General features: G+C 38.2%; 1 protein-coding gene across 7 annotated transcripts in view; it reads left to right on the top strand.

The window, feature by feature from the left end:
* LOC137098786 (piezo-type mechanosensitive ion channel component 2) overlaps window positions 1-21,437 on the top strand; it is an 80,957-nt gene that overhangs the window by 12,309 nt on the left and 47,211 nt on the right. For all 7 annotated transcript variants that reach the window (XM_067475386.1, XM_067475382.1, XM_067475383.1 and 4 more), the window contains exons 4-8: window positions 5,767-5,809; window positions 8,681-8,846; window positions 11,236-11,500; window positions 12,475-12,688; window positions 18,295-18,469. In XM_067475386.1, the coding sequence (XP_067331487.1) occupies window positions 5,767-5,809; window positions 8,681-8,846; window positions 11,236-11,500; window positions 12,475-12,688; window positions 18,295-18,469 (863 nt within the window). The remainder of the gene's footprint in view (window positions 1-5,766; window positions 5,810-8,680; window positions 8,847-11,235; window positions 11,501-12,474; window positions 12,689-18,294; window positions 18,470-21,437) is intronic.

The following is a 21,437-nucleotide window of genomic DNA, read 5'->3' as shown; positions in this document are numbered from 1 at the left end:
CACAAAGGTCACAAATCCAGAAGACTGAAGATGACTGCTTGAGTTTCTTATTTAACAAAACCCTCCAAAGACATATTACAGAAAGGAACATATATACATATATTTTTTTAATTTTTGGAATATTTTTTTGTAGAAATATGCCTCAACACTTGTTGTGCAGAGGTGCTGTCAACACCTCATGTCCAGTCAGACTCAGAACGTTGGGGGCAGCAGTTCAGAGATTTCTATATGTTTTTAAGCAAGGCTCAGTCTTCTTACCAATAAAATAAATTAGAATTTTTGTTTTGTAATGTTATTTATTGTAATTTGATAATGACTTATGCCTGATAAGTAGCAGACAGTAGAAGTGCGGAGCAGAGCCGGGTCAGGGAGGACTGTTTGGAGCAGTTGGTTAGCTTAGCTTAGCCCAAAGATTGGAGGGAGACAGCCAACGTATCCAATAACGATTGTCAAGCTTTAGTTGCTCCAGGAAAAAAAAACACATCACAAAACATTGTCAAAGTTGTTTTGACTCCTTCAGTTTGAACATTTTGCAGCTTTTCAGACATGTAGTTAAAAATGCTGATAACATCACCTCAGTTGTGTGTTGTGCTTTTGCTTTTGCACTGTTAATTAGTAGTAAATAAACTTGTTCTAGGTGCTGTGAGCACATACAGTTTAAAGTGATGAAAATATAATTCAAAACTTCTAATCCCTTCCTGCCTGCAACCCCCCCCAAACCTCATCCTGAGCAGTAATGAAAGACCAAAGTGGTGAGGGCATGTTGTTGAGGCATGTTCACTCATGACAGAATGTGTGCACACATGTGTCCCATCCATCACGCAGGCTTAAACTCTGACCTGAGCTACTGATGCAGTGTCACAGGGTTGTATATCACCAGGAAAGGTGTAGCTTTTTTACAGCCCCAGAGATAGTTTGGATCAAAAAAAAAAAAAAAGTTGACAACATTCTCAATTTGCAGGGATGAGTAAAACATGCCCTCAAATAATGATGCATATTCTCATTCCTATTACCTCTTTTCACCTTATGAAGTTTTATGAATCGAACACATTCCTCAGTGTAATTCGCTTCCTTGTGCCATATGGTGATGTTGAAAAAAGGGCAGTTTTGCTGCCAGTAAAGCAAACACTGCAAGCTCCTGCCTCAGTGTTGGGGAAGTGTTAATAGTTGGCCTTGGGGATCTCATGAAACTCTGTATCAAACTGTAAAAATCTAAATATGTCTAGACGGGACAGACCTTGACCTTGTGTTCTAATGACTTGTTCTTTCTAATGGAAGTAGTTCGCTTTCCACCGTCGGGCTACAGCCAATATGCTCAGAAGGCAGAACGAACCTTATCGCCTCAGGCAGAAACGCCGAGCCTTTCAGAGAGGGTAGACTAAATATTCACTCAAGGAAATCTTTATTACAAACGTCTCAAGGGCTGCAGTTTTTGGCAGATCAAACCCTGGTGAGATGGACCTATAAAGTACTGCAACTTACTACAGTATGTATTATTACATTTGCCTGTTGATCAGTCCGTTTAAATAAAAGTTACTTGCATTAAGAGGACAGCAAATTATGAAACAACTTAACAAGATTTGTGACCTCTTGCAATATTATTTTTATTTTTGAAAATCTTTACTTCCATACCAAGCCTAAAAACAATTGATTTGATAGTTGATTAATTTATTGTTTCGTTCTTATTTCTAGATCAGGGATTTAAGTTGTTAAATTGAGAACTGTGGGGCCTCCTGGTAGCTGAGTGGTTGCAGTGCATGCCCTGTGACCACATTGACCTAGGTCTGAGTCAAGAAGTATACTGAGTTTACTGCTTGAATAGCTTATATAGTTTTACGTCTTCAGTAAAAACAATAGGCTCGACTTGTCGCGTGCAGCGTATGGAAGTTGTATGAAAGTATTTCCTGACAGACACATTTATTGACAGGAACAAAATATACTGCACAATATCACCAGAATTGTGCTAGAATACAATTAAATAGACGTTGATTATAAAAAAAAAAAATACTCCAAATAATATTTATGACTAAAATAATCTTGCTAATAATAATTATCAGCCGCTTGGTTTAGGACAGTTTGATGCAATTTGTGTTCACTTTGCTAAAGTCTCTTGAAAGTTCATGGATCCTGCTCTTATGCTGAGTAAGAGCTATAGTTATCTCTGTTTTTCTTTTTTTTCCAAACTTCATCTCATTAAGCTTCATTGGCCCTTTATATGAATAACAGTGATTATATGCAGCATTTAACAGCAGAGTCCCTGTAGGATCACTGGGCTGCTCAGAATTTCTTTATAGTGAGCAGCTGGTGGACATTGACTGTCATTTGACAATTAATGAGGGGGAGAGGGGAGGAATAACATTACACACTGACGCTGAAAATCATTTCAAGTTATATGGAGCAGAAGAGACAGTAGAAATGTAGTACAGTAGTTGTACAGTGCTCGATTATAAAGTTAAAAAGTTATATATTGTTTTACCACTTATGTTCATTTGATTTGTGTACAAATTGTTCACGCATATTTCTGCTTCCCGAAGTCATTGTCATCCCGTTTCTATTTTTATGTTTGGACTACATAGGCAGCGGGATGTCAGACATCACTCTTTGTCTCCTTGATCCACCGCCTACTTTCTGAAAAAAGGTCTTATCTCAGGTTTCTATATCTGTTATTTAGCCCCTTGACACCCTTTTCCTTTTGGCAGCCAAGTATAAACAGGGAGTCCTCCGGCATGGTGAGGTGGTTTTCTCCCCCCAGCGTCCCCCTGCATAACTTCATATAATTTCCCCTATTCACTGTAGCCAAATACACCATTAGAGCAGTAAACTGAGTGCAGAATGAATGAGAAAATCTTTCCAAAAAAGCTAACACCTCCAGCTGTTTAGAAAAGGTCAGTGACTGGTCACCAGATGAACTGGAGCCGGCTTCCTTTGGAGTCATCTGTCATTCTTTTGTGCTGATTCAACATGGTGGGAGCTGCATTTACAAACACTGTAAGAATTTGTAGGAACTGTTGAAGAGCAGCAGATGGGTAGAACTCACTCCATTTCAAATAATGTCAATTAAATTGTCAAAAAGTGGCGGAAATAAGTTGACCATGCTGACTTTCAGATGTTTTCCTGCTATTGTCTGAGTTTACGGCAGGCATTGTCCTTTGTGGCAACCCCCACCCGTCTGGCCACTAAGTAGGTTAAAACAAACCATAGCAGAAGGATTTCTAAGTTTAATCTTTCTCTTATCTGACCACAGTGGACATTTCACCAGTTCATAGAAGCTCAACGGCCTGTTGAATGGCTGTTTTGTAAATCTCAAGTGTATTAGGGCCTGAACAACATTAGTGACTTTTAATAACCTCCTGTCTGCAAGTCGCCAAATGTTAGAGACTTACTGAATTCCTCTCAGCATGCAGACTGTCTGATAAAAGTTATGACATACTGAAATGTTGACACTGCATAGGGCAACTGGCATCAGGCCCCATAGATGGATAGAGGGTGTGTTTAAAAAAAAAAAATGGTGCGCAGAGAAGTTAACAGCCCAGCAAGTACAAAGGATGTTTTATGATGTTCACATAAAGTCTGAGGACAGATAGTTTTGGTGCCCAGCTGGGGTGGAAAACAGCTTCACTAAAAGTTTTCCAAGAGCATCCATGCTGAGTTTAGTCTGTATTACACTGTATATCTCTCCACTCCTCCCTATGGATCAGACAGGCCTCACTTTGCCTCTGGCATGTCTCATGTATGATATCACACACAGGATACAGTATGTTTCTTCTTACAATTTTAGGCTCAGTTTGGGCTCGGTGAGATTAAGTGTTGCATGCAGAATCACTGAAACACACTGTCTGTGGTTACTTGGCAACTGTTTTAAACCGAAGAGTTTCTATTTGCAGGTTTAAATTGTGCATTCATTGATTAGGGAATACATGTAGGTCTAATCTTTCTGTCTTTACATTTGAGATGTGGCCTTGACATTAAAGCTGCACGAAGCTGTTTGAGCTGATCAAGGGAAACACTTAGCACATTAGCAAACAGCACTGTCCACATCCAGCAGATACAGAGCAACCTGACCAAGATCTGGTTAAAACAGCATTTTTTTTTTTTAGATTGTTTTTAGTGTCAACCTAAAATGGGGAACAATGTCTGGTTTGGCAGTTTGGTAGAATAAGTATGTCTATTTCTAGTCTATTTGCTTTTTTTATTTGTGTGTGTTTTTCGTTTTAAATTGTTTTCAGTGAACATGTAGACTTAATTTCTTAAGTTTGATATGTTTCCTGCCAGTTTTATTTGGAAAGACAGGATTAGTATACTGTATGTGCAAGTTTTAATAATACCAAAAACGGCAAGGTAAAAAAGGTGGAATGGGTTTATTCTCAGTGGTTTTAGCAGCCCAAACAACTCACGTTGCACTCAACATTTATTAAACTGAGTCATTTGAATGAATGTTAATGTTAAATAAATATCACTTACAGAGCTTTCAACTTGAATGTCAACCACAAGTATTTTTTTCAAGGAGCCTTTAGAGTGACAAGCACTTGTTTGTCTTTTTCAGTCTGTTTAGGATCTGCACTAAGACTAATCGATGCATGATTGTGGAAAAAAACATGAAACATATTTCTATTGATCACTAAATTAGTTTGTTTTACATGGGGATGTGGTACGGATGCATCCAGCATTTCTTTTCCTGGGAAATGTATGTTAATTTAAATTGTTTTAAGAACATTTTATGCTAAAATCCTCTCAGAGTCTTTAGCTGTTTTTCATTTGAGTTGATCATTTATTCATCTGTTTTGGGCCGTTTTAGGTTGTGTTAGTTTCTATGTGCCTCCATTTTAACATTTTGCTTCTCACAAGTTCATTTTATGTCACTTTGTGGTCATGATGTGTCACTTGAGTTTTTCAAACAAGAAATCTGAAGTCACTGCTGGGCCTCAAGGACTGTGTCCAGTAGGCCTGTTCAGTAAGCCAGCTATGATCACTGTTTTATTCACCTACTGTGGAATTTAGACCCATTTCCTGTTTGTGACCAAATGCATAACAGTATGACTCAGTTTGACTATTGAGTTATATTTTGTCTTAACATTCTACGCTTGTAAAAGATTGATGGTACTTTTTACCGCTCAAAACCGTAGCTGGAATGCTATACATTATATTTTTTGGTGCAAAGTATGTATATTTTGGAGATATGAAACCCTCGCTCTCATAGTTGCATTATCTAAAAGCAAAATCATGTTAGTCTGGCTAACATGCAGAACATGTTACAACATTAAGGTACAATCCTCACGCCAAAAAAACAATGTTGTGCTTTCTTTGGCAGTACAACAAAGGCCAATAAACCCTTGTCAGTACTTCTCAGTGTGTGAGCTGAATACCTGGAAATCTCACTCTGATATTCAGGAACCCTTCAACAAGTCCAAGCTGTGGAAACTAAGCTTCCACAACTAAATTTATTTTCTTGTGTTTCATGGAAATTGCCCAAAAAGTGAGCACAGAAAGACTGATGATTTTTATATCAGCTCAAAATTAAACCTCACCTAAAGTGTCAAATAATTTAAGAAAAAATGTTTAAGGATTTATGAATGGGTTTTGTTGGAGGCTGTGGGACTGGGTTGTCATATTTTAGTAAGTGTTAATAATAAACAGCAATTATTTGCTGTTAATACACTGGGTAAAATAATGAAAAAATGTTCTTACCTATGTGGACGTGTTGCATAACATACCACAATTTTTTTTTTTATGTCTATGACATAAAAACAACTTTGTGTTTTTGTCCAGGTTCCTCGTGGGAGAAATCCATTCGACAAATTGGCTTTGAAAGGTAAGATTGTTGAACACATTCACCGTAAATGCATTCAATAAACATGTAATGTTGTACAAATAATGACATTGTAATATATTGTCACAACCTATTAACATCAGTTTTCAACTTGACTTAAATGACTTAACTCAAACATAGCCAGTTGAATGAGATCTAAGTACAAATATTTCCAAGTAGCTGTCACTGTACAACAGTATGAGAGCAGTGGGATGCTGTGTAAAATGTAAATAAGAACAAAATACAATTATTAGCAAATCATTTAAAACCATAGGTATGTGGGAACTGAGGAGAACAGTTGTTTTAGTTTTGAAAGCTTTTGTTGCTCTTGTTAGTGTTTTTCCCAGTTATAGAGTTGACTTTTTTTAAGAGGAGATGGGACTCAGGCCAGTAACTGATGAAAAGGAGAGTGAGCAGCAAAATTACCCAAAAAATATAATTGCCTTTATAATTTTTTTAAACTGGTGTATTTCCACTTAACATTAACACTGAAAGATCCTTTTTTGTTTAACCGTCAACGATCATAGCTGGGGTTCTTGTCGTCTACTCTTTTTACAGTTTGGTGGTTGCATTGTCTGTACAAAGTGTCCTAAATATAGCAACACAATAACATTAAACACCACTTTTTGCATTTAGCCACACTGACACGTCATCTGACAAAGATTTATAAATGCTCCTAACCTGTCCCTGTGTGGATTCTTGATGAACGCTAAACCCAGTTACGTCTGACAATCAGTTGACAGGCTTATTTTTCAAAGCTTTTGCTGCTCTGTCTGTCTCCTCACGCCCCTGTGATCGTATTAGATGCGGTTTCCTAAGTACGGGAATGTCCAAACTCAGCCACGTCCTTTTTCCAGTACTCAACAGCCCTCAGCGGATAGTATACTGTAAGTGGCGGAAGTAGAGCCATAAACATTTTATCCCGCCTGCATTTACCTGTTTGTGCTGAGGCCCATATACAGTATATACAATATTTACAGGTGCATTTGCTGCACAAGCAGATACTTTACTGCCCGTGTGGTGGAAATTGTAGAGCTCAAGTGAGATGTAGAGGAGTCTAACTAGAAGTAACAGTTTTTTCATAGTGAGATCTTTCAGTTTCCTCAAGCTTGACCTTTTTAAATTTTTTATAAATGCCAAATATTTATATGGTGTAAGACATATTTTATGCTCTCTTGCTTCGTTGCTCCTGCTGCAGGCCAAGGCAGCAAAGACGGGGCCTTAGCACTGCTAATGTTGTTGTAATTTTCTCACATGATGAGAAGGGAACGTGGTCCCCTAACTTGCTGGCTCAGCCCCATCTGGCGTGGACGGTTTCCATCTTTTTAATCCATGTGAAGATGCACAAAGCCTCACAACCATAAGGCACATGGAAAAAGAGGTCCTTGATTAGATTAAACTCTAGATTAAACAGCAGCCAAAGGCTCAACTTTTTATCTGAGTGTGCGTTTTGGATCCTGTTTTCAACTTGTTAACTTTACATCCATTCAAGGCCACAAGCAGATTAGTCCCGTCTGAAAAGACAGTGAAGTTCTTGTTGCTGTTGTTGTTGTGTTTTTTTTCAACTTGATCCAAACATTTGGTCAGCATTTCTCTGTGGCCTGTACCACCGAATTGCCAGTATATTTAGTTTATTGTAAACATTTTAGTTTCACTCAGCATGAAACGTTAGGAAAAGGCTTCAGTGGCCAAACACAGGAAGCAGTGTGATTGCTGTAAAACTGATATAGAAATAGGTTTGAAAGATAAAAGTGAATTTTAAAGGTTTTGCAACCTGTTAGTCATTTCAGGGACAACTTTTATTTGCTTTAATTGTACATGCAATCATGACACCTCATAAAATGTGTCCTCAGGCAGCACAAATACATCACACGGGATTATTTAAAGCCTCACTTTACTGTAGCTGTCATGGGAACTGTTGGCTCTCAGTGTTGAGCTTTCTTGTTTGAACAAACCTTTTGATATTAAGTTAGGGATGAAAAGCTTAATCAAATAACAAACATTACAAAAGCTTTGTTTGCCCGAGGAGAGAAAACCATGAAACCTCAAATGATTATTGAGAAATACACACTGTTTAGACAGGAAGTAGGATAAATGTTATACATTTATTTTAGATTGTTTTTATATGGACACAATGTTTATATTCACCACAAGGGTTGTCTGTAGGAGTCATCATAACTTAGAACATCCTATACTAAAATCATTTATTTGAACTATATTTCATGCAATTTGATTAAAAAGAGGGATATTTGCTATTATGAACAAAGTTCAAAATTTCCAAGCGAGTAAACATGTTTTCACAGTTTAGAAAAAAAAAGAAAAAAAGAAAAAGTTCTCCTGCCCTTTTTGTTTGAATGGAATTTCAATCACTTGTTAAAAGCAAGACATTTAAAGCAGGAAGACCGATTTCATTAAAATGGGTGGTACTCCATATAAAAGCTGAGGCCTTCGACACAGCACATATTAAAAGAACAGTTGAGTAATGGGGAAAGTCCTGTTCCCATGAATACATGTGAACAGGTAGTGTTATTTTGAAACTTTTAATTGCTGCTATAACATTTTTTTTCCTTATGGGTTTGATGCATTTTAAACCTGCTTGTGGGGAAATTTAACTGTAATTGAGACGGTGTCAAACCCATTTTGGCTTCTTACAGTAGTCACACACAAATAAATGATTGGGAGAGCCATGTGGAGGTGACACGTGGCAGATTTGATGCCAGATTTAACAGGAAAGCAAGTTTACTCCCATTTTCCATCATTCTCTAGTGATTCTGTGATTTTGGTGCAAATGACAGTTTTGAAGCTATTGGGATACAAATGTATAAGTGTCTGCTTTCTGTCAGACTGTAAACTCTGTTTTCTGTTTGTCCCTAGTGTTATTGGTGCAGATGCAGGCAACGGAATCCGAGTGTTCATCCCTGACATTGGCATGTTCATGGTCAGCTTGGCCATCTGGCTTCTGTGTCGCAGAAGTCTGGTCCAAAAGAGGCCACCTGAGGACATGGCTCAGTACAATGCAGACTTCGAGGCAGAAGAACAAGTGGGTTTCATTTGTGGTGAAATGCAGAGTCTTTAAAATTGTGTCTGAAAATTGTTCAATTTGTCTGTCTCTCAATGCGTCTTTTTATCTGATTTTTTCTCTTTTTATCTAAATATGTAGTGATGTAGAGGAAGCTGAATTTTTTTGCCTGGCCAAGAGATTACAACCGAAAGATATTATACTTAAAATTAAAACAGCAGCAAATTCTAACATTATTAAAAAGCAGGAAACTGTCAAGTGCAAAATCTTTTCAAAATAAAATACATATTGACTAAACAAGACTACTGAAATAGTAGTAATTCAAGTAAGCTAATGGTTAAGACAGAGTGTATCATGGCATGACTTAACATTTGCTTTCTTTAGCTGCATTTTAATCTCCCACCTGCATAGTACGTGGCACTGGTGGAAGAAGTACTCTGATTATTTAGTGAAGTAAAGGCATCATTACCACACTGTAGACACTGTAGTTGCAAGTAAAAGTCCTGCATTCATACTGTGGTACATGGATGACTGCCTCACGAACTGTAAAGCTACAGTTTGTTACTTTCTTTGGATATTTTTTAATAGAAATATGCTCAAATCATATATTATTATGGAGAGGTGCTGTCGCCAGCTCCCATGAAGCATTATTCATTATTCATTCATTACTGAACAGCATTGGCAGGAGAAAGTCTTGCATTTGCTTTGTTCTTCTTTCTCAGTTTAAAATGTTTTCCTTTTTATTTATTGTCATTTTATAATGTCATAATTTCAATCCCAAAGCCATAATTTCAAACAGTGTGGTGGAGTGTAGCAGACCATAACAGAGCAGCTAGGTATGGAGATCAGAGTAGATTCAATTGGAGTCATGCATTAGGGCTAGCTCAAGGGGCGGCACTGGCTCAGTTGGAAGTGTGTCTGGGCAAAACACTGAACCCCCAACAGCCCATCATCATCCCCAGCCGTGCAGTGCTGGTCCCAAGCTCGGCAGAAATTGGGGAGGGTTGCGTCAGGAAGGGCATCCGGTGTAAAGACTGTCAAATCCAACATTTGGACAAAACGAACTCACAGGATACGCCGAAAGGACCAACCAAAAAATTAATAAATAAAAAAATTCCCCCTTGAGCAAGCCCTAGGCAACAGTGGAGAGGAAAAACTCTCTTTAACGGAAGAAACCTCCAGCACAACCAGGCTGGTGGGCGGCCATCTGCCTCGACCGGTTGGGGTGAGTGGAAAGTGGAGAGAGAAAAGAAAAAGAGCAACAAAAGCAACAACAAAACACGGGGCAGGTTGGTAGGACCAGTAGCTGCACACTGGAAAACACACGGCTCCAAAGCCGGAGACACCTGCAGAAAGGGACAGAGAGATGGGGACAGAGAAGGAGAAGAACAACTTCCGGAGAAAAAGCACAGAGTTAATGTCATACAGTGACGACAATTGTGGGGTGAGAAAAGAGGAGACAGGGTCAAGAGGAGGAAAGAAGCTCAGTGCATCGGGGGGTGGGTCCCCCTGCAGTCTAAGCCTGTCGCAGCATGACTATAACTAACTATACGTTTTATCAAAGAGGAAGGTTTTAAGCCTAGACGTTAAAGTAGACAGGGTGTAAATGAGTGCAGATAAATATTGAAACTATCTTGTCAACATTTAAAATAGTTTTTGTCTATGACAGTTGACTAAAGCAATCAACTGATATTTAAGGTATGCAACAAACATTCTACCTTATTAGTTAGTTTCAGTTATTATTGTGACAAGTTGTTCAGCTATTAAATAAAACTGTGTGTAGAATTGATGCCTTTCAACCACCATCCTCTGGCAGGTCCCCACTTGTCTTTGCGGCTAAGTGTTAACCACATTCAGTTTTCTGTTGACAGTGCTGCTCACACTGGCACAGATGGCATCGCTCCCCACTACTGATAAACACCGGAGATAAATCTATGGAGTCTCCAGTGTGTTTAGGCTTTTATTTGAGTCAGTACAGCTGAAATTGTGGTTTCATTCTAACACCTGCTACGGAGTTTTTTTTTTGAGCCTGTGTACTTTTTACAAATCAGCTATTGGCATGTTTCTTTCTCTGACTGTTGAACTATTGGAAAAGAAGTCTGTTTAGTAGAGTAGTCAAGGAATAACTGACTGGATATAATGGGAACATGTAGTTCACAGTCAAATCATCTGCCAAAGGTTCCTAATAATCACCACATATGTGTAAATATGCTGTGTTAGATTCAAAACCAAAGCAGGAGTATTCACTCACACATCAGACATGTAGAAGTATATATAACAGCCATGTTTACGCAGAGCTTGTTATGGTGGTACAACTTGTAGGGACCAGTTTTCAGCACCATGGAGAGCTCTGACCTCTAGTCTGCATCACCTGTCACTCAAGACTAAAATTTGTCCCTTCGCCTCCAAGGAGGAAGAGGAGAAGCTGAGCCTGGACGACAACATCCTGCTAGATGAGGACTTTGAAGCCGGATATGAGGCCGAGGAGGATGAGGATGACGAGGAGATAGAGGTGGAGGAAGAGGAGGAGGAGGAGGAGGAGGAAACGAAAGAGAGCACCAAGACGAAGATCCTGCGGCTTGTGGCAGAAGTTGCCTCCAAAGTGAAAGAGATAATTGGGAACTTGATCACCACTGCTGGGAAGGTGGTAGTCACCATATTATTGGGCATGACAGGTGAGTGGCCCTACCTGCTGTACTGTGAAAATCTTAACTTTATCTGCTGATTCATGGATTAATTAGACAGCCATGCTGTAGATGTAGGTGCACAAAATATCAGTATTCAGTGAAAAATCTGACAACTTCATTGAAAATGTTCATTAATTTTAGTGCCTGCAATCCACAAGTACTGATTACCATAATGTAGCAGAGAATATAATAAAGTATATGATCTGTTTTATTGCCTTGGCACTTTTGGTCAATTTTTACTCTTCCATAGCTAAGTACAGCTGGTGTTTTATGATTCCCCAGCTCTTCAATCAATCTTCAATCTTAGTTTGTATAATTTTATAAACCTGGGTGTTTGAGTGGCTTCCATTGAGCCCAGCAAGGATGTTTCAGCCCTGGGCACTAAGGATAAAACTAAAGTTTTGGTTTTCTTAGCAACACTTGGGGATCTTTTTAGTAACTACATGTCACTTTATGGTAATGTGTCTGCATCTTCGTTCGATGTTGCCGTTTTTTACGCTTGTGTTTTCTTAGGTTGCAGTGCATTGAGTTCCAAGGCCCAAGGCAACAATTCCACAATTTAGGCGTCTCGGACGCCCAAAACACTACGTTTAAAACCATGACTTTATGTCAGCAGTTTTAATGGTTGTAGTACATTTACAGTGCAGTTAAGTGTACCAGCGGAATGGATAGCTGGGTCAATCAGCATTCTCACAAAAATTTTAACCAATGTTTGAAGTTGGTTCTTGAACTACACAGAGTATGTGAAGTCTTAGGTTTGTATAGGTATAGTGAAAAGTAGTTAATTACTATTTCTTAGATTTCTAACTTAGCTGACTCGTTGTACTAATTCCATCCGGTGTGTTCTGTCGTTGTCGTGCTCCATGTAAGTTAAAACAGGCTGGTAACGATGAATCATCGTATTCCTACTAAACCACGCCACTTCCCATTTAACTGTTTATCCACTGGTTTTGTGTTTGCAGGCATCATGCTGCCTTCATTGACCTCGGCCGTTTACTTCTTCATCTTCCTGTTCCTGTGCACCTGGTGGTCCCTCTGCCGGACCTTTGACACACTCATCTTCAGCTGCATGTGTGTCCTGATGGCTATCTTCAGTGCTGGACACATTGTTGTCCTCTACCTCTACCAGTTCCAGTTCTTTCAGGAGTCCATCCCACCAGGCGACGGCTACATCAGGTCAGACATGTGGAGTGAAGAACAGACACAGAATCAGATGGCTAAAATAGTTATACCTGTATGTTTACCAGTTTTAAATCCAAAAATGTATTATTTTAGAGTGCAATGTTGGACATCTTCATTTTCATTTCTTGAAATCAAAATATATTTCAATTCAGACACTTCATCTTTCTAGACTAAACTTAAATGGCAACTTCACCAGTTTTCCTGCTCCCTATGATTCTAGTTTAGGGTGTAGATGTACATTAGTGCTTTTAAATTTCCCTCTGACTTCCCTATATGACAATATGTCTCAGCTGAAAAACTCCTCCAGATGACATCAACTGGAGGAGTTTTTGATCATAAGGAGTTCAGATGATGTCATCTGGAGGAGCTCTATTAGACCGTGATTCCAAACTCCAAGGTATGAGCGACGAGATGACATAATCTGAACTGAAGGTTCCCCCAAGTGATGTCATCTGGAGCCATTTTTCAGCTAGAAGTAGAAACATCTATAGGGGAGTTAGAGTGATGTTAAAAGACATGTGTTTATGAGTACTCTCCAAACTGTAACCAAGTTAAATATCAGTGAAGGCATCCTTTAAACAGGCTAAATCTTGTGTACTAAACTCATCCACTGCCTGCCCTTCACACGGACAGATGAGTCAGACCATAGCAACAAAATACAAACCCTCTCCCAAACAACTAAAGAGCTGAGTTAAACTTGCCAGCATCTCCTTTTTCTCTCCTTACTTCGGTGAATGTTAGAAATTCGATTTCTAAACTGAAACAGCACAAGCCCATACTAATCCTGTCTGCGTCGTTAATAATCTGAAAGTACATGACATGATGGTAGAGCTCACCAGCCAGAGATCCTTTGACTTCACAATATTTATTGCACCCAAGGTACATTTGTTTAAACATCAATAAATATTTACTACTATTACAAACAAGAATGCAAAGGGAAGGGCAAAACCCAGCTAAAGGGGAGATATATCAAATTGCTACTCACTGCACGTCAGTATCAGAAGCAGAGCTTTTAGGTTCTAGTGTTGTTTTATTATGCATGAGAAAGAAGACAATCAGCTGTCTGCGGCTGCAGCGGTGAAACCTTGTGGCTGGAGTAAAGCCGCAGTGTTGCAAGTCTTGCCAGCATGACGGTGACAAATATAACGAATGCAAACTAACGCATCAAGGCTGTCACCCTGAATGTTTGACAGAAAGGTTTTTTTCTGCCACAACAGGAACAACACAACTATTTAGCCCTAAGAAAAACTGATGAAACTGGAAAAGATTATTTGATCGTGAAAAAATCACCAAGACAGGATGATGTTAATATAAATATCTTTTGTAAAACTGCCGATGATAATTCCTCAGGGAAATTGTGAAATAAACCCGGAAATACCCTTGCAGAAGGGTAAAAGAAGTCATAGGCCCTCACAAAAACTGTGGCTTCATTTTCCACCAGCTCTCACTGATATTTGTGAAGTTTACGCCGTAAAACAAATACAATGATGAATAAAGCTTACAAAGCTGCTGCTTTGGTAAAGGTAACTGCAGTAAATAATGATGAATTCATGATATGAGGATAATATGCAATGTGCAATACCATTGTTCTGTATTGCAATGACACGACTTGCAGCAAATATTAAAGGTTGCATGCTGAATTAGCTCAACGGTTCCTATACCTACACTGCAACTTGGAACTCACATAATTCTAAATAGCTGAAATAAATGTTTTAAATTGTAGTGACATTGTTAACTGGCTGAAGTCTAAAATAAATAATACAGAGCTTAGTAAGCGTCATCCAGTGATTCCTCTCCACTGCTTCTACCGGTATGAATTACTACTGGGCAGGTAAAAGTGGCAGACAGAGGGGCTTGTAGTGTGGGAACTGCTGTCTGAGAGAGGGAGAGAAGATACCATGCAGCAAATCAGTCACCTTTTGTTTTTGCTTCATTAAATCAGTTAAGTGATTAGACAACAAACTAACATACAAATGGAGAAATTACAGTTTTCTTAGATTTATGCACGTTTGATTAGTGTTTTAATAAACTACTTCATTGTTTTGCTTGCTGAACATACAGTATAATCAAGTGTGAAATATAAGCAGTGCATTTTTTTAAAATTCATATTGTGATCCCGCAGCACTTTTACAAACACATAGACCAAACAAATAGTCTACTATTTTCAAAAACTAGTGATAGCTCTTGAATAAGCGAGCACTCCTGAAACTCTGCTGCCATTATGCAGTTTCAGTCATTTGCAGCACCTCCACTGTATTAAGACATCCTGTAATAATCTTTCAGTCCTCCCTAGTTGGACCATGGTTGTTTTAGATGCACTGTAGCTGTTGTTTCAGTGTAGCTGTTTTCTTAATGCCCTTGGTGTTGCAAGGTCATATTGATGTCATGGTTTCTCATTTTAAAGCCGTGCTGCTGTGTGTCAGGACTGAGGCTATTTACAGCTATGTACTGTATCTGAAGCTGCCATGGACAACTGTGCCCTCCACTGTCCTTCTCCTGCATCAGATGGCAGATAAGGTGTGATAATACTGTTGCGCTGAGTGCATTTGCATGGACTAGGTGAATAACCAGGTTACATTCAGCCTTATCAGGAAAGCTGATTTCTAAACTGTCATGTAAACGGGAAAGGTTTTCTACCTGGTTTTCCCCAGGGAGATTTCTTTGCCATGTATGTGTAACCTGGTCCTAATCGGCTTTGTCCAACTGCACGTGAGTAACAAACCCTAACCCTGAGCTGATTAACAGGCGTTGCCTCCTCATTTAAAAAAAAAAAAATCTGCCTCAAATCTGACAGAAAATGTAACTAACACAAAGCCCCTTGCAGAAGTTTAAATAAGTAACTTTTCACCACAGATTTTTTTTTTAATTCAGACAGTTAGTGTAGATTCTTTTGCAATACTGGCCCGGTAGCCTTATTAGTATTCTGAAAAGTTTTTAAGTTACAAAAATATAGGATACTCTGACCTCTAAATCGTTGGTGAAGTACAGTTGCCGCTTCTGGCCTGTGTATTAAAACAAACGTCTATTCTTGTACTTCGTTGAGCTTTGAAAAATCCATACTGAATACTTTTATCCACTTTGGTCTCTAAAAAACCTGACATTATTTAATAACATACATATGAGGTCTTTAAAATTCTTAAACTTAGTAAAGCACTGAATCCTGACCGTCTCTAAATTATTATGTATGGTAAAAGAATGAATACTTTTATACTACAACAATAATCCATACAGTTAGTACAGTCACTGCTTCTCTTTGAGTCTTTACACATCCTTAAAGGTAATACAATACTGGATACTTTTACCTCTAAATCTGATCATTTTACCTTATTGTTAGGTCTCTGAGTGCTTTACCTCATCCAGTCTTTACATAGTAAATTTTTGGACTGTTTACTCTATTCTGACCTCTAAATTCTAAGAGGTAATAAACTACTCGCTACCTTTTACTTGTCCATCCTCTAAATCCTTAGAGCCAGTAAAATAGTAGATACTTTGACCTTTTGGTGGGTTCTAAATTATATTGTGAAATTATGACCGAAAATGTAATACTGTCATGTTATTTATCTTGTATTGTTTCCAGCAGTGAATATGGAGAAGAGTGAACATTTTTGTTGAACAGTGAAGATCTCAGTTTGGAAAGACGCTCCCTATTTGTGTATTTAGACCCAAGTTTGGAAAGTTTGCCGTAGCTTTCTTCTTACACGAAAGGCCAGCTAATTCATCATGTGCCGACTCCTCATACGTTCAACTTGACTGAGGTATTTCTGTCCACCACTACATGAAAAAGACAAAAGTACCATGTTGTCCTCATGTAGTGGACTGTTTCCTCAGGCTGTTTCCTCAGGCTCGGGTATTGGGAAACTCTTATTGCAGTAAATGCAGCTCCCATTGGACGACAGGCCACCCCAGTACCTGCCCTAATTGTGCTTGTTGACAGTGACATGGCCTTGCTGTGGGGCTGGTGCTGAGTGACACTGTTGAGAGCCCTGGCTTCCACTCTACTTCCTGCCTTGTGGCTTACAATGGAAACCCCCAGTCATGTGGCTAGTGGGCCTTCCCAAGCTGTAAGAAAAAACGTTCAGGAAGTGTGTTGTGGGGTCAGAAACCTGCATTCAAACTCACATGTCACAAAGGAAAAGACTCAGGACGGTCCTAACTAAGCAGGGTGGCCACTGGTATACGTTACTGTATTTCCTGTTAAGCAGATGACCTTTGCTCTGGTCAGAGGAAAAGCTCTGACTCATGACACATCCTCTTTGGTTTAGAGTTTTATCCTGCATGTCATTAGGAATGAGCATTGAAGAAAGAACATGTAGTCAGAACACTTTCTGCAGATCCTTGGAAGATTTACAATGTTCCTTTTTTTTTATTGTGGTAGTGGTAGTTTTAGCAAACTTACTTAGATGAACTTAAAGTAATTAGGGGTACAACAAGAACTAATTTTCTAACTAACTCTTGATTATTCTTTCTACTCGACTTAATGACAATTGTTGTACTCCATAAAATGTTAAATATTAGTGAAAAACATCTTCAAGTGACATCTTCACATTGCTTAATCAACTCAAATTTTATTTAGTGTCACATTTGTTAAAGTAAAACTAGCAAATATTTGACATTTTAAAAAGTGATAATTATGTTTATATTGCCCTGAACATTAATAAATTGGCATGTATTTTACTGCATTTCATGTGGCAATGAACGGTGTTTAAATGTTTTAAATTGAAAAGAAATCACTCTAGCAGAAACTTTAAGGAAATTATTTAACTTTCTTTAGTCAGCCATTTGTCTCTTTTCTCAACTTCAACGTGTAACCGTCATACTGAGAATGATGTTCTGTCCTCTGGGTTGCACCAGAAAGTGAACACTTCAGAGGGAACTAGTAATTAGAAGAAAATGTAATGCCCCTTGAAAGGTCCGGGCACCCTGTCTGGACGTATGTTGTATAAACTGTGCAGTTCTGTCAAGCTTTTGCGACGTTTATACTGTATCTCCTTGTCCATGTTGGCTTTGTTTCTAAAATCGATAAATAGTTTTTAGAAATGGAGAACACAAGGACTCTTACATTGAATTGGAAGTAACAAATTGCACCTCCGACTGATGGATTTGGGCTATTCACAAAAGATTTAAGCTTAGCTGGTAAAGGAGCTCACAACTCATGAAAGGCAGTTTTTTCACTACTGTAGACTTAAAAAAGAATTAAAGTGCAGTTGTAAACTCAATAAAGAAATTAAAGGCCAAGAGTAAAGTCAAAAGCATCTTTATTAATTAGAGTATTAAAACATAAAAAGAGGGCTACAAAAACTGAAAATGTTCAGTATGAATTATTCAGCAAAATGTTTATTAAATGATCAGTCATTTGAGCTATAAAGTAAAAAAAAAATCACATTTGATTATTAAAATAGGTTTTAATCCTTTTCTGTTATTCAGTTACTCAAATTAATGCAGCAGCTCTAAAACATATTTGTATGACTCACATTTACACCTGCGGGATGTTTATGAATATCTGTGACCTCTATAAGATTGATATTTGTCATCAATATTTACATAGTTCCTATTTTTATCCTCATACTCCTGTGTGTCTGTCTGCCTGTCTGTCTTTGCAGTGTCTTTGGCATCTCCCCAATTGTTCAGAGCAACTGCTCTTACACGTGGAAGCTCATTGTGCACCCAGAGCGCAAGTGGTATCACTTTGTAAATCCCATCATGCTGCTGATTCTCTACTACACCGTGGCCACCCTCATTCGTCTCTGGCTGCAGGAACCCATTGACCATCTGACGGTGAGAACCACGGACACAAATTCAGTGGGAGAACATAAAAACAGACCATGATATTGGGACAGTACTGTATACTGAGGATTTAGCCATACAGGGTCACAATTAGGTGAATTTGTCTTAAAAGTATTCACTTTGGATTTGTAAAAAGAACATAAAAAATCTTTAAAAGCAGTGTATTTAGACGTGACAAAACTGTGCTACTTAAAAACAAACATTTGATTTCTTTTCTTTTTTCATGTTCTTTATTTTACCTACAGTCCCCCTGTTTATAGTCCATATTTACCATTGATTCCACCCGTAATTTAATACTTGAAAAAATTAAGTGTATCTAGTTTTTTGTTGTTTTTTTTAAGTTAACTGCAAGCCAATGCAGGATTCTGCTGCTGGCTTTTTATGTGCCAAATTAAGTTAAACCCTGAAGTCACCCTTTTTTCTGAACCTTTCATTCAGTTTTCACTAATCATTTTCTTCATCATTATGTAAGTTCACAAATTAGTACAAGGCAAAAAAAGACAAGACAAGTGCAAATTACAGTACAATACTTTACAGTACAAAAAGTTGAAATGCAGAGAATGATCATAAATTGTCGCCTTCAAAGAAATAAAAAACCTTCCCTGTCCCAACAGTATGCAATTTAATTCTTATTTATGCTGTTGATCTTTAAATACGTTTTCAGAAACCAGTTTTTTTGGAGCTTTTTGGATTTAAAGGCAGTGCAGTCAGATGTCAAAGGATACAGCTCCGCAGTGAATTTCAGACAGTGAGCTGAAATAGATTCAGATTGAATTAAATGGGCAGCCAGGTGACCTCATGATCAGAGAAACTGTACGGATGGAAATTTTCAGGACCGATCGATCACTGGTTAGATCTGTAACTCAGGTGTTAGACACTTTTGTTTACGTAATAGGTAATTATCGAACTCAAGCTGGTAAAGCCTCATTAACTTCAGATGAACTGTATTTTTGCACAGAAAATTGCATTAGATTGTTTTGTTCTTTTTGTTTTTTCTAAAGGGCAGTATGAGTAGGAAAAGGAATGGTTACAGCACGTGTTTTGTGGATTATGCAGTTATTTAGACTAACAAAAAAATTTGCCTTCAAAATCTAAATATATTTTTAATGACAAGACATAGCTAATAGCAAAGTTTTAAGTGCATAGGAAGATGCATGAGAGTATGTTTTGAATATTATGAGTGAGGCCGCTGATGTTACAGATTTTCTTAGCTTGTTCCAACATCATGGGACCACTGGGTGAAAAAGCTTTGTTTGGGGTCTTTTGCTGTGGTTAGGGACCTCACAAAGGGATTGTACACCTGTAGGAGGGTGTCAGTGCTTTGAACCTAATGTAGGCGGCCACTGGAAGCCAGTGCAGCAATCTGAACAGTGTTGGGGATTGTATCCCTTTCAGCTGATTAAAAATGAGATATGCTGCAGCATGTCGGATCATTTAGAGACTTATTATTCCTGTGAGCAGGGCATTGAAGTGGTCAAGATGAGGTATGACTAGTGCCTGCAGGAGGAGGTGGGTAAGGTAGGATCTGATCCTTCTGATGTTGTAAAGGGCAAATCAGTAGTCCAGAGAGATGTGCTGTTGAAGCTCTGTTGTTCATCAATGATGGCCCCCAAATTTCTGGGAGACTTTGTCACTGAAAGTGTGAAAGTATGTGACAAAGGAACAATTACTGAAGAACGTAAGTTGCTTGTGAAACCAGAACTTCTGTGCTGGAGATGTATACAATCCTCCTCTCATCCAAGCAGAGATGTCAGATTTGCAACAACTTTAGCTCAGTTCTCAATGAGATAGCAGGCAATGTGGAAAGAAGTGGAAGACCCCTCCTCCTGAAATCATCCCATCTTCCTTCACCTCAGAGCTCAAGGCTCAGCTCCCCTGTCCTGTAATGGAGTTATAGATTAGTGTTTTTATAGAGGAGTCAATACTGTATGTCCCTGTAAACCTGCAGGGCTGTATGCAATATTGATCCTTCCACAAAGGGGTGTAGGTGTGTGTGTGTGTGTGTGTGTGTGTGTGTGGGGGGTGTTTTCACTGAGGTCATTATGTGTGAGAAAGATAATTATGACATAAAACAGCAGCGGGCAACTTTGTTTTATATTGGAGATGCCAGATAATGAATGACGAACTCCTCAAGAAAAATCTGGATGCATCGTTAGCATTTCTTATTTATCTAATGCTTTTTTTTTTTTTGCATTCATTTACTGAACCAATGCATTACAAACTGGAAAAAAGAATAATTCTATATTAATAACTCCACTACTAAATGATTAAAGCGAAGAGAAGAAATCTATATGCTGGCAAATGGTAATAACACAGTAAGTAACACAGTATTGTAAAAAGTTACTCATAGTGTATATATTTTTGATTATTCACGTGGAATCCAAATTGGTTTGATTGCCAGTATTTCATTTCCAAGACAAACATGATTAGTACCATAATAAGTAATAGAAGTACAACTAAAACTACCCATCACTACCAATAATGCAAACTGTAGTTCTTCTTTAAAATAAACTTGAACTTAATAAAGATAACTTTGGTCATTTTCTAAATGAATCATATTCTCCAAAAGCCCCATAAATACACTAAAATGAATAAAATAAAAAAACAAGAACAAACAAACAAACAAAAAAATGCTCTCAGTCACCATACAGTAATCCTGTTCAGCCGTCTGGAGCCGGTCAAATAAGCACAGACCATCAGTTTAACCTGTTAAATTTCCAGTACAGGATTATTCTGTCTTAGAAGATACTGACACTTAACATTCCCAAAAGAAAAAATATTTTGTTATTGTGTATTATTTGCTAAACGGACACTGTTCACAATAAAATAATGGAAAATCAATGGAAAGGTACATGTTGTACTTAAAACTGCTTCTTAAAAGCATTCTTTGTTTGCACAGCAGTGAACTTAGCTCAAAGTCCCGTGTGGAAGATGTACATCATGGAACTGCCTATCTATG

Source organism: Channa argus, chromosome 14, assembly GCF_033026475.1.
Source record: "Channa argus isolate prfri chromosome 14, Channa argus male v1.0, whole genome shotgun sequence".
Classification (NCBI taxonomy): domain Eukaryota; kingdom Metazoa; phylum Chordata; class Actinopteri; order Anabantiformes; family Channidae; genus Channa; species Channa argus.
This window is presented reverse-complemented; position numbering and strand designations above follow the sequence as displayed.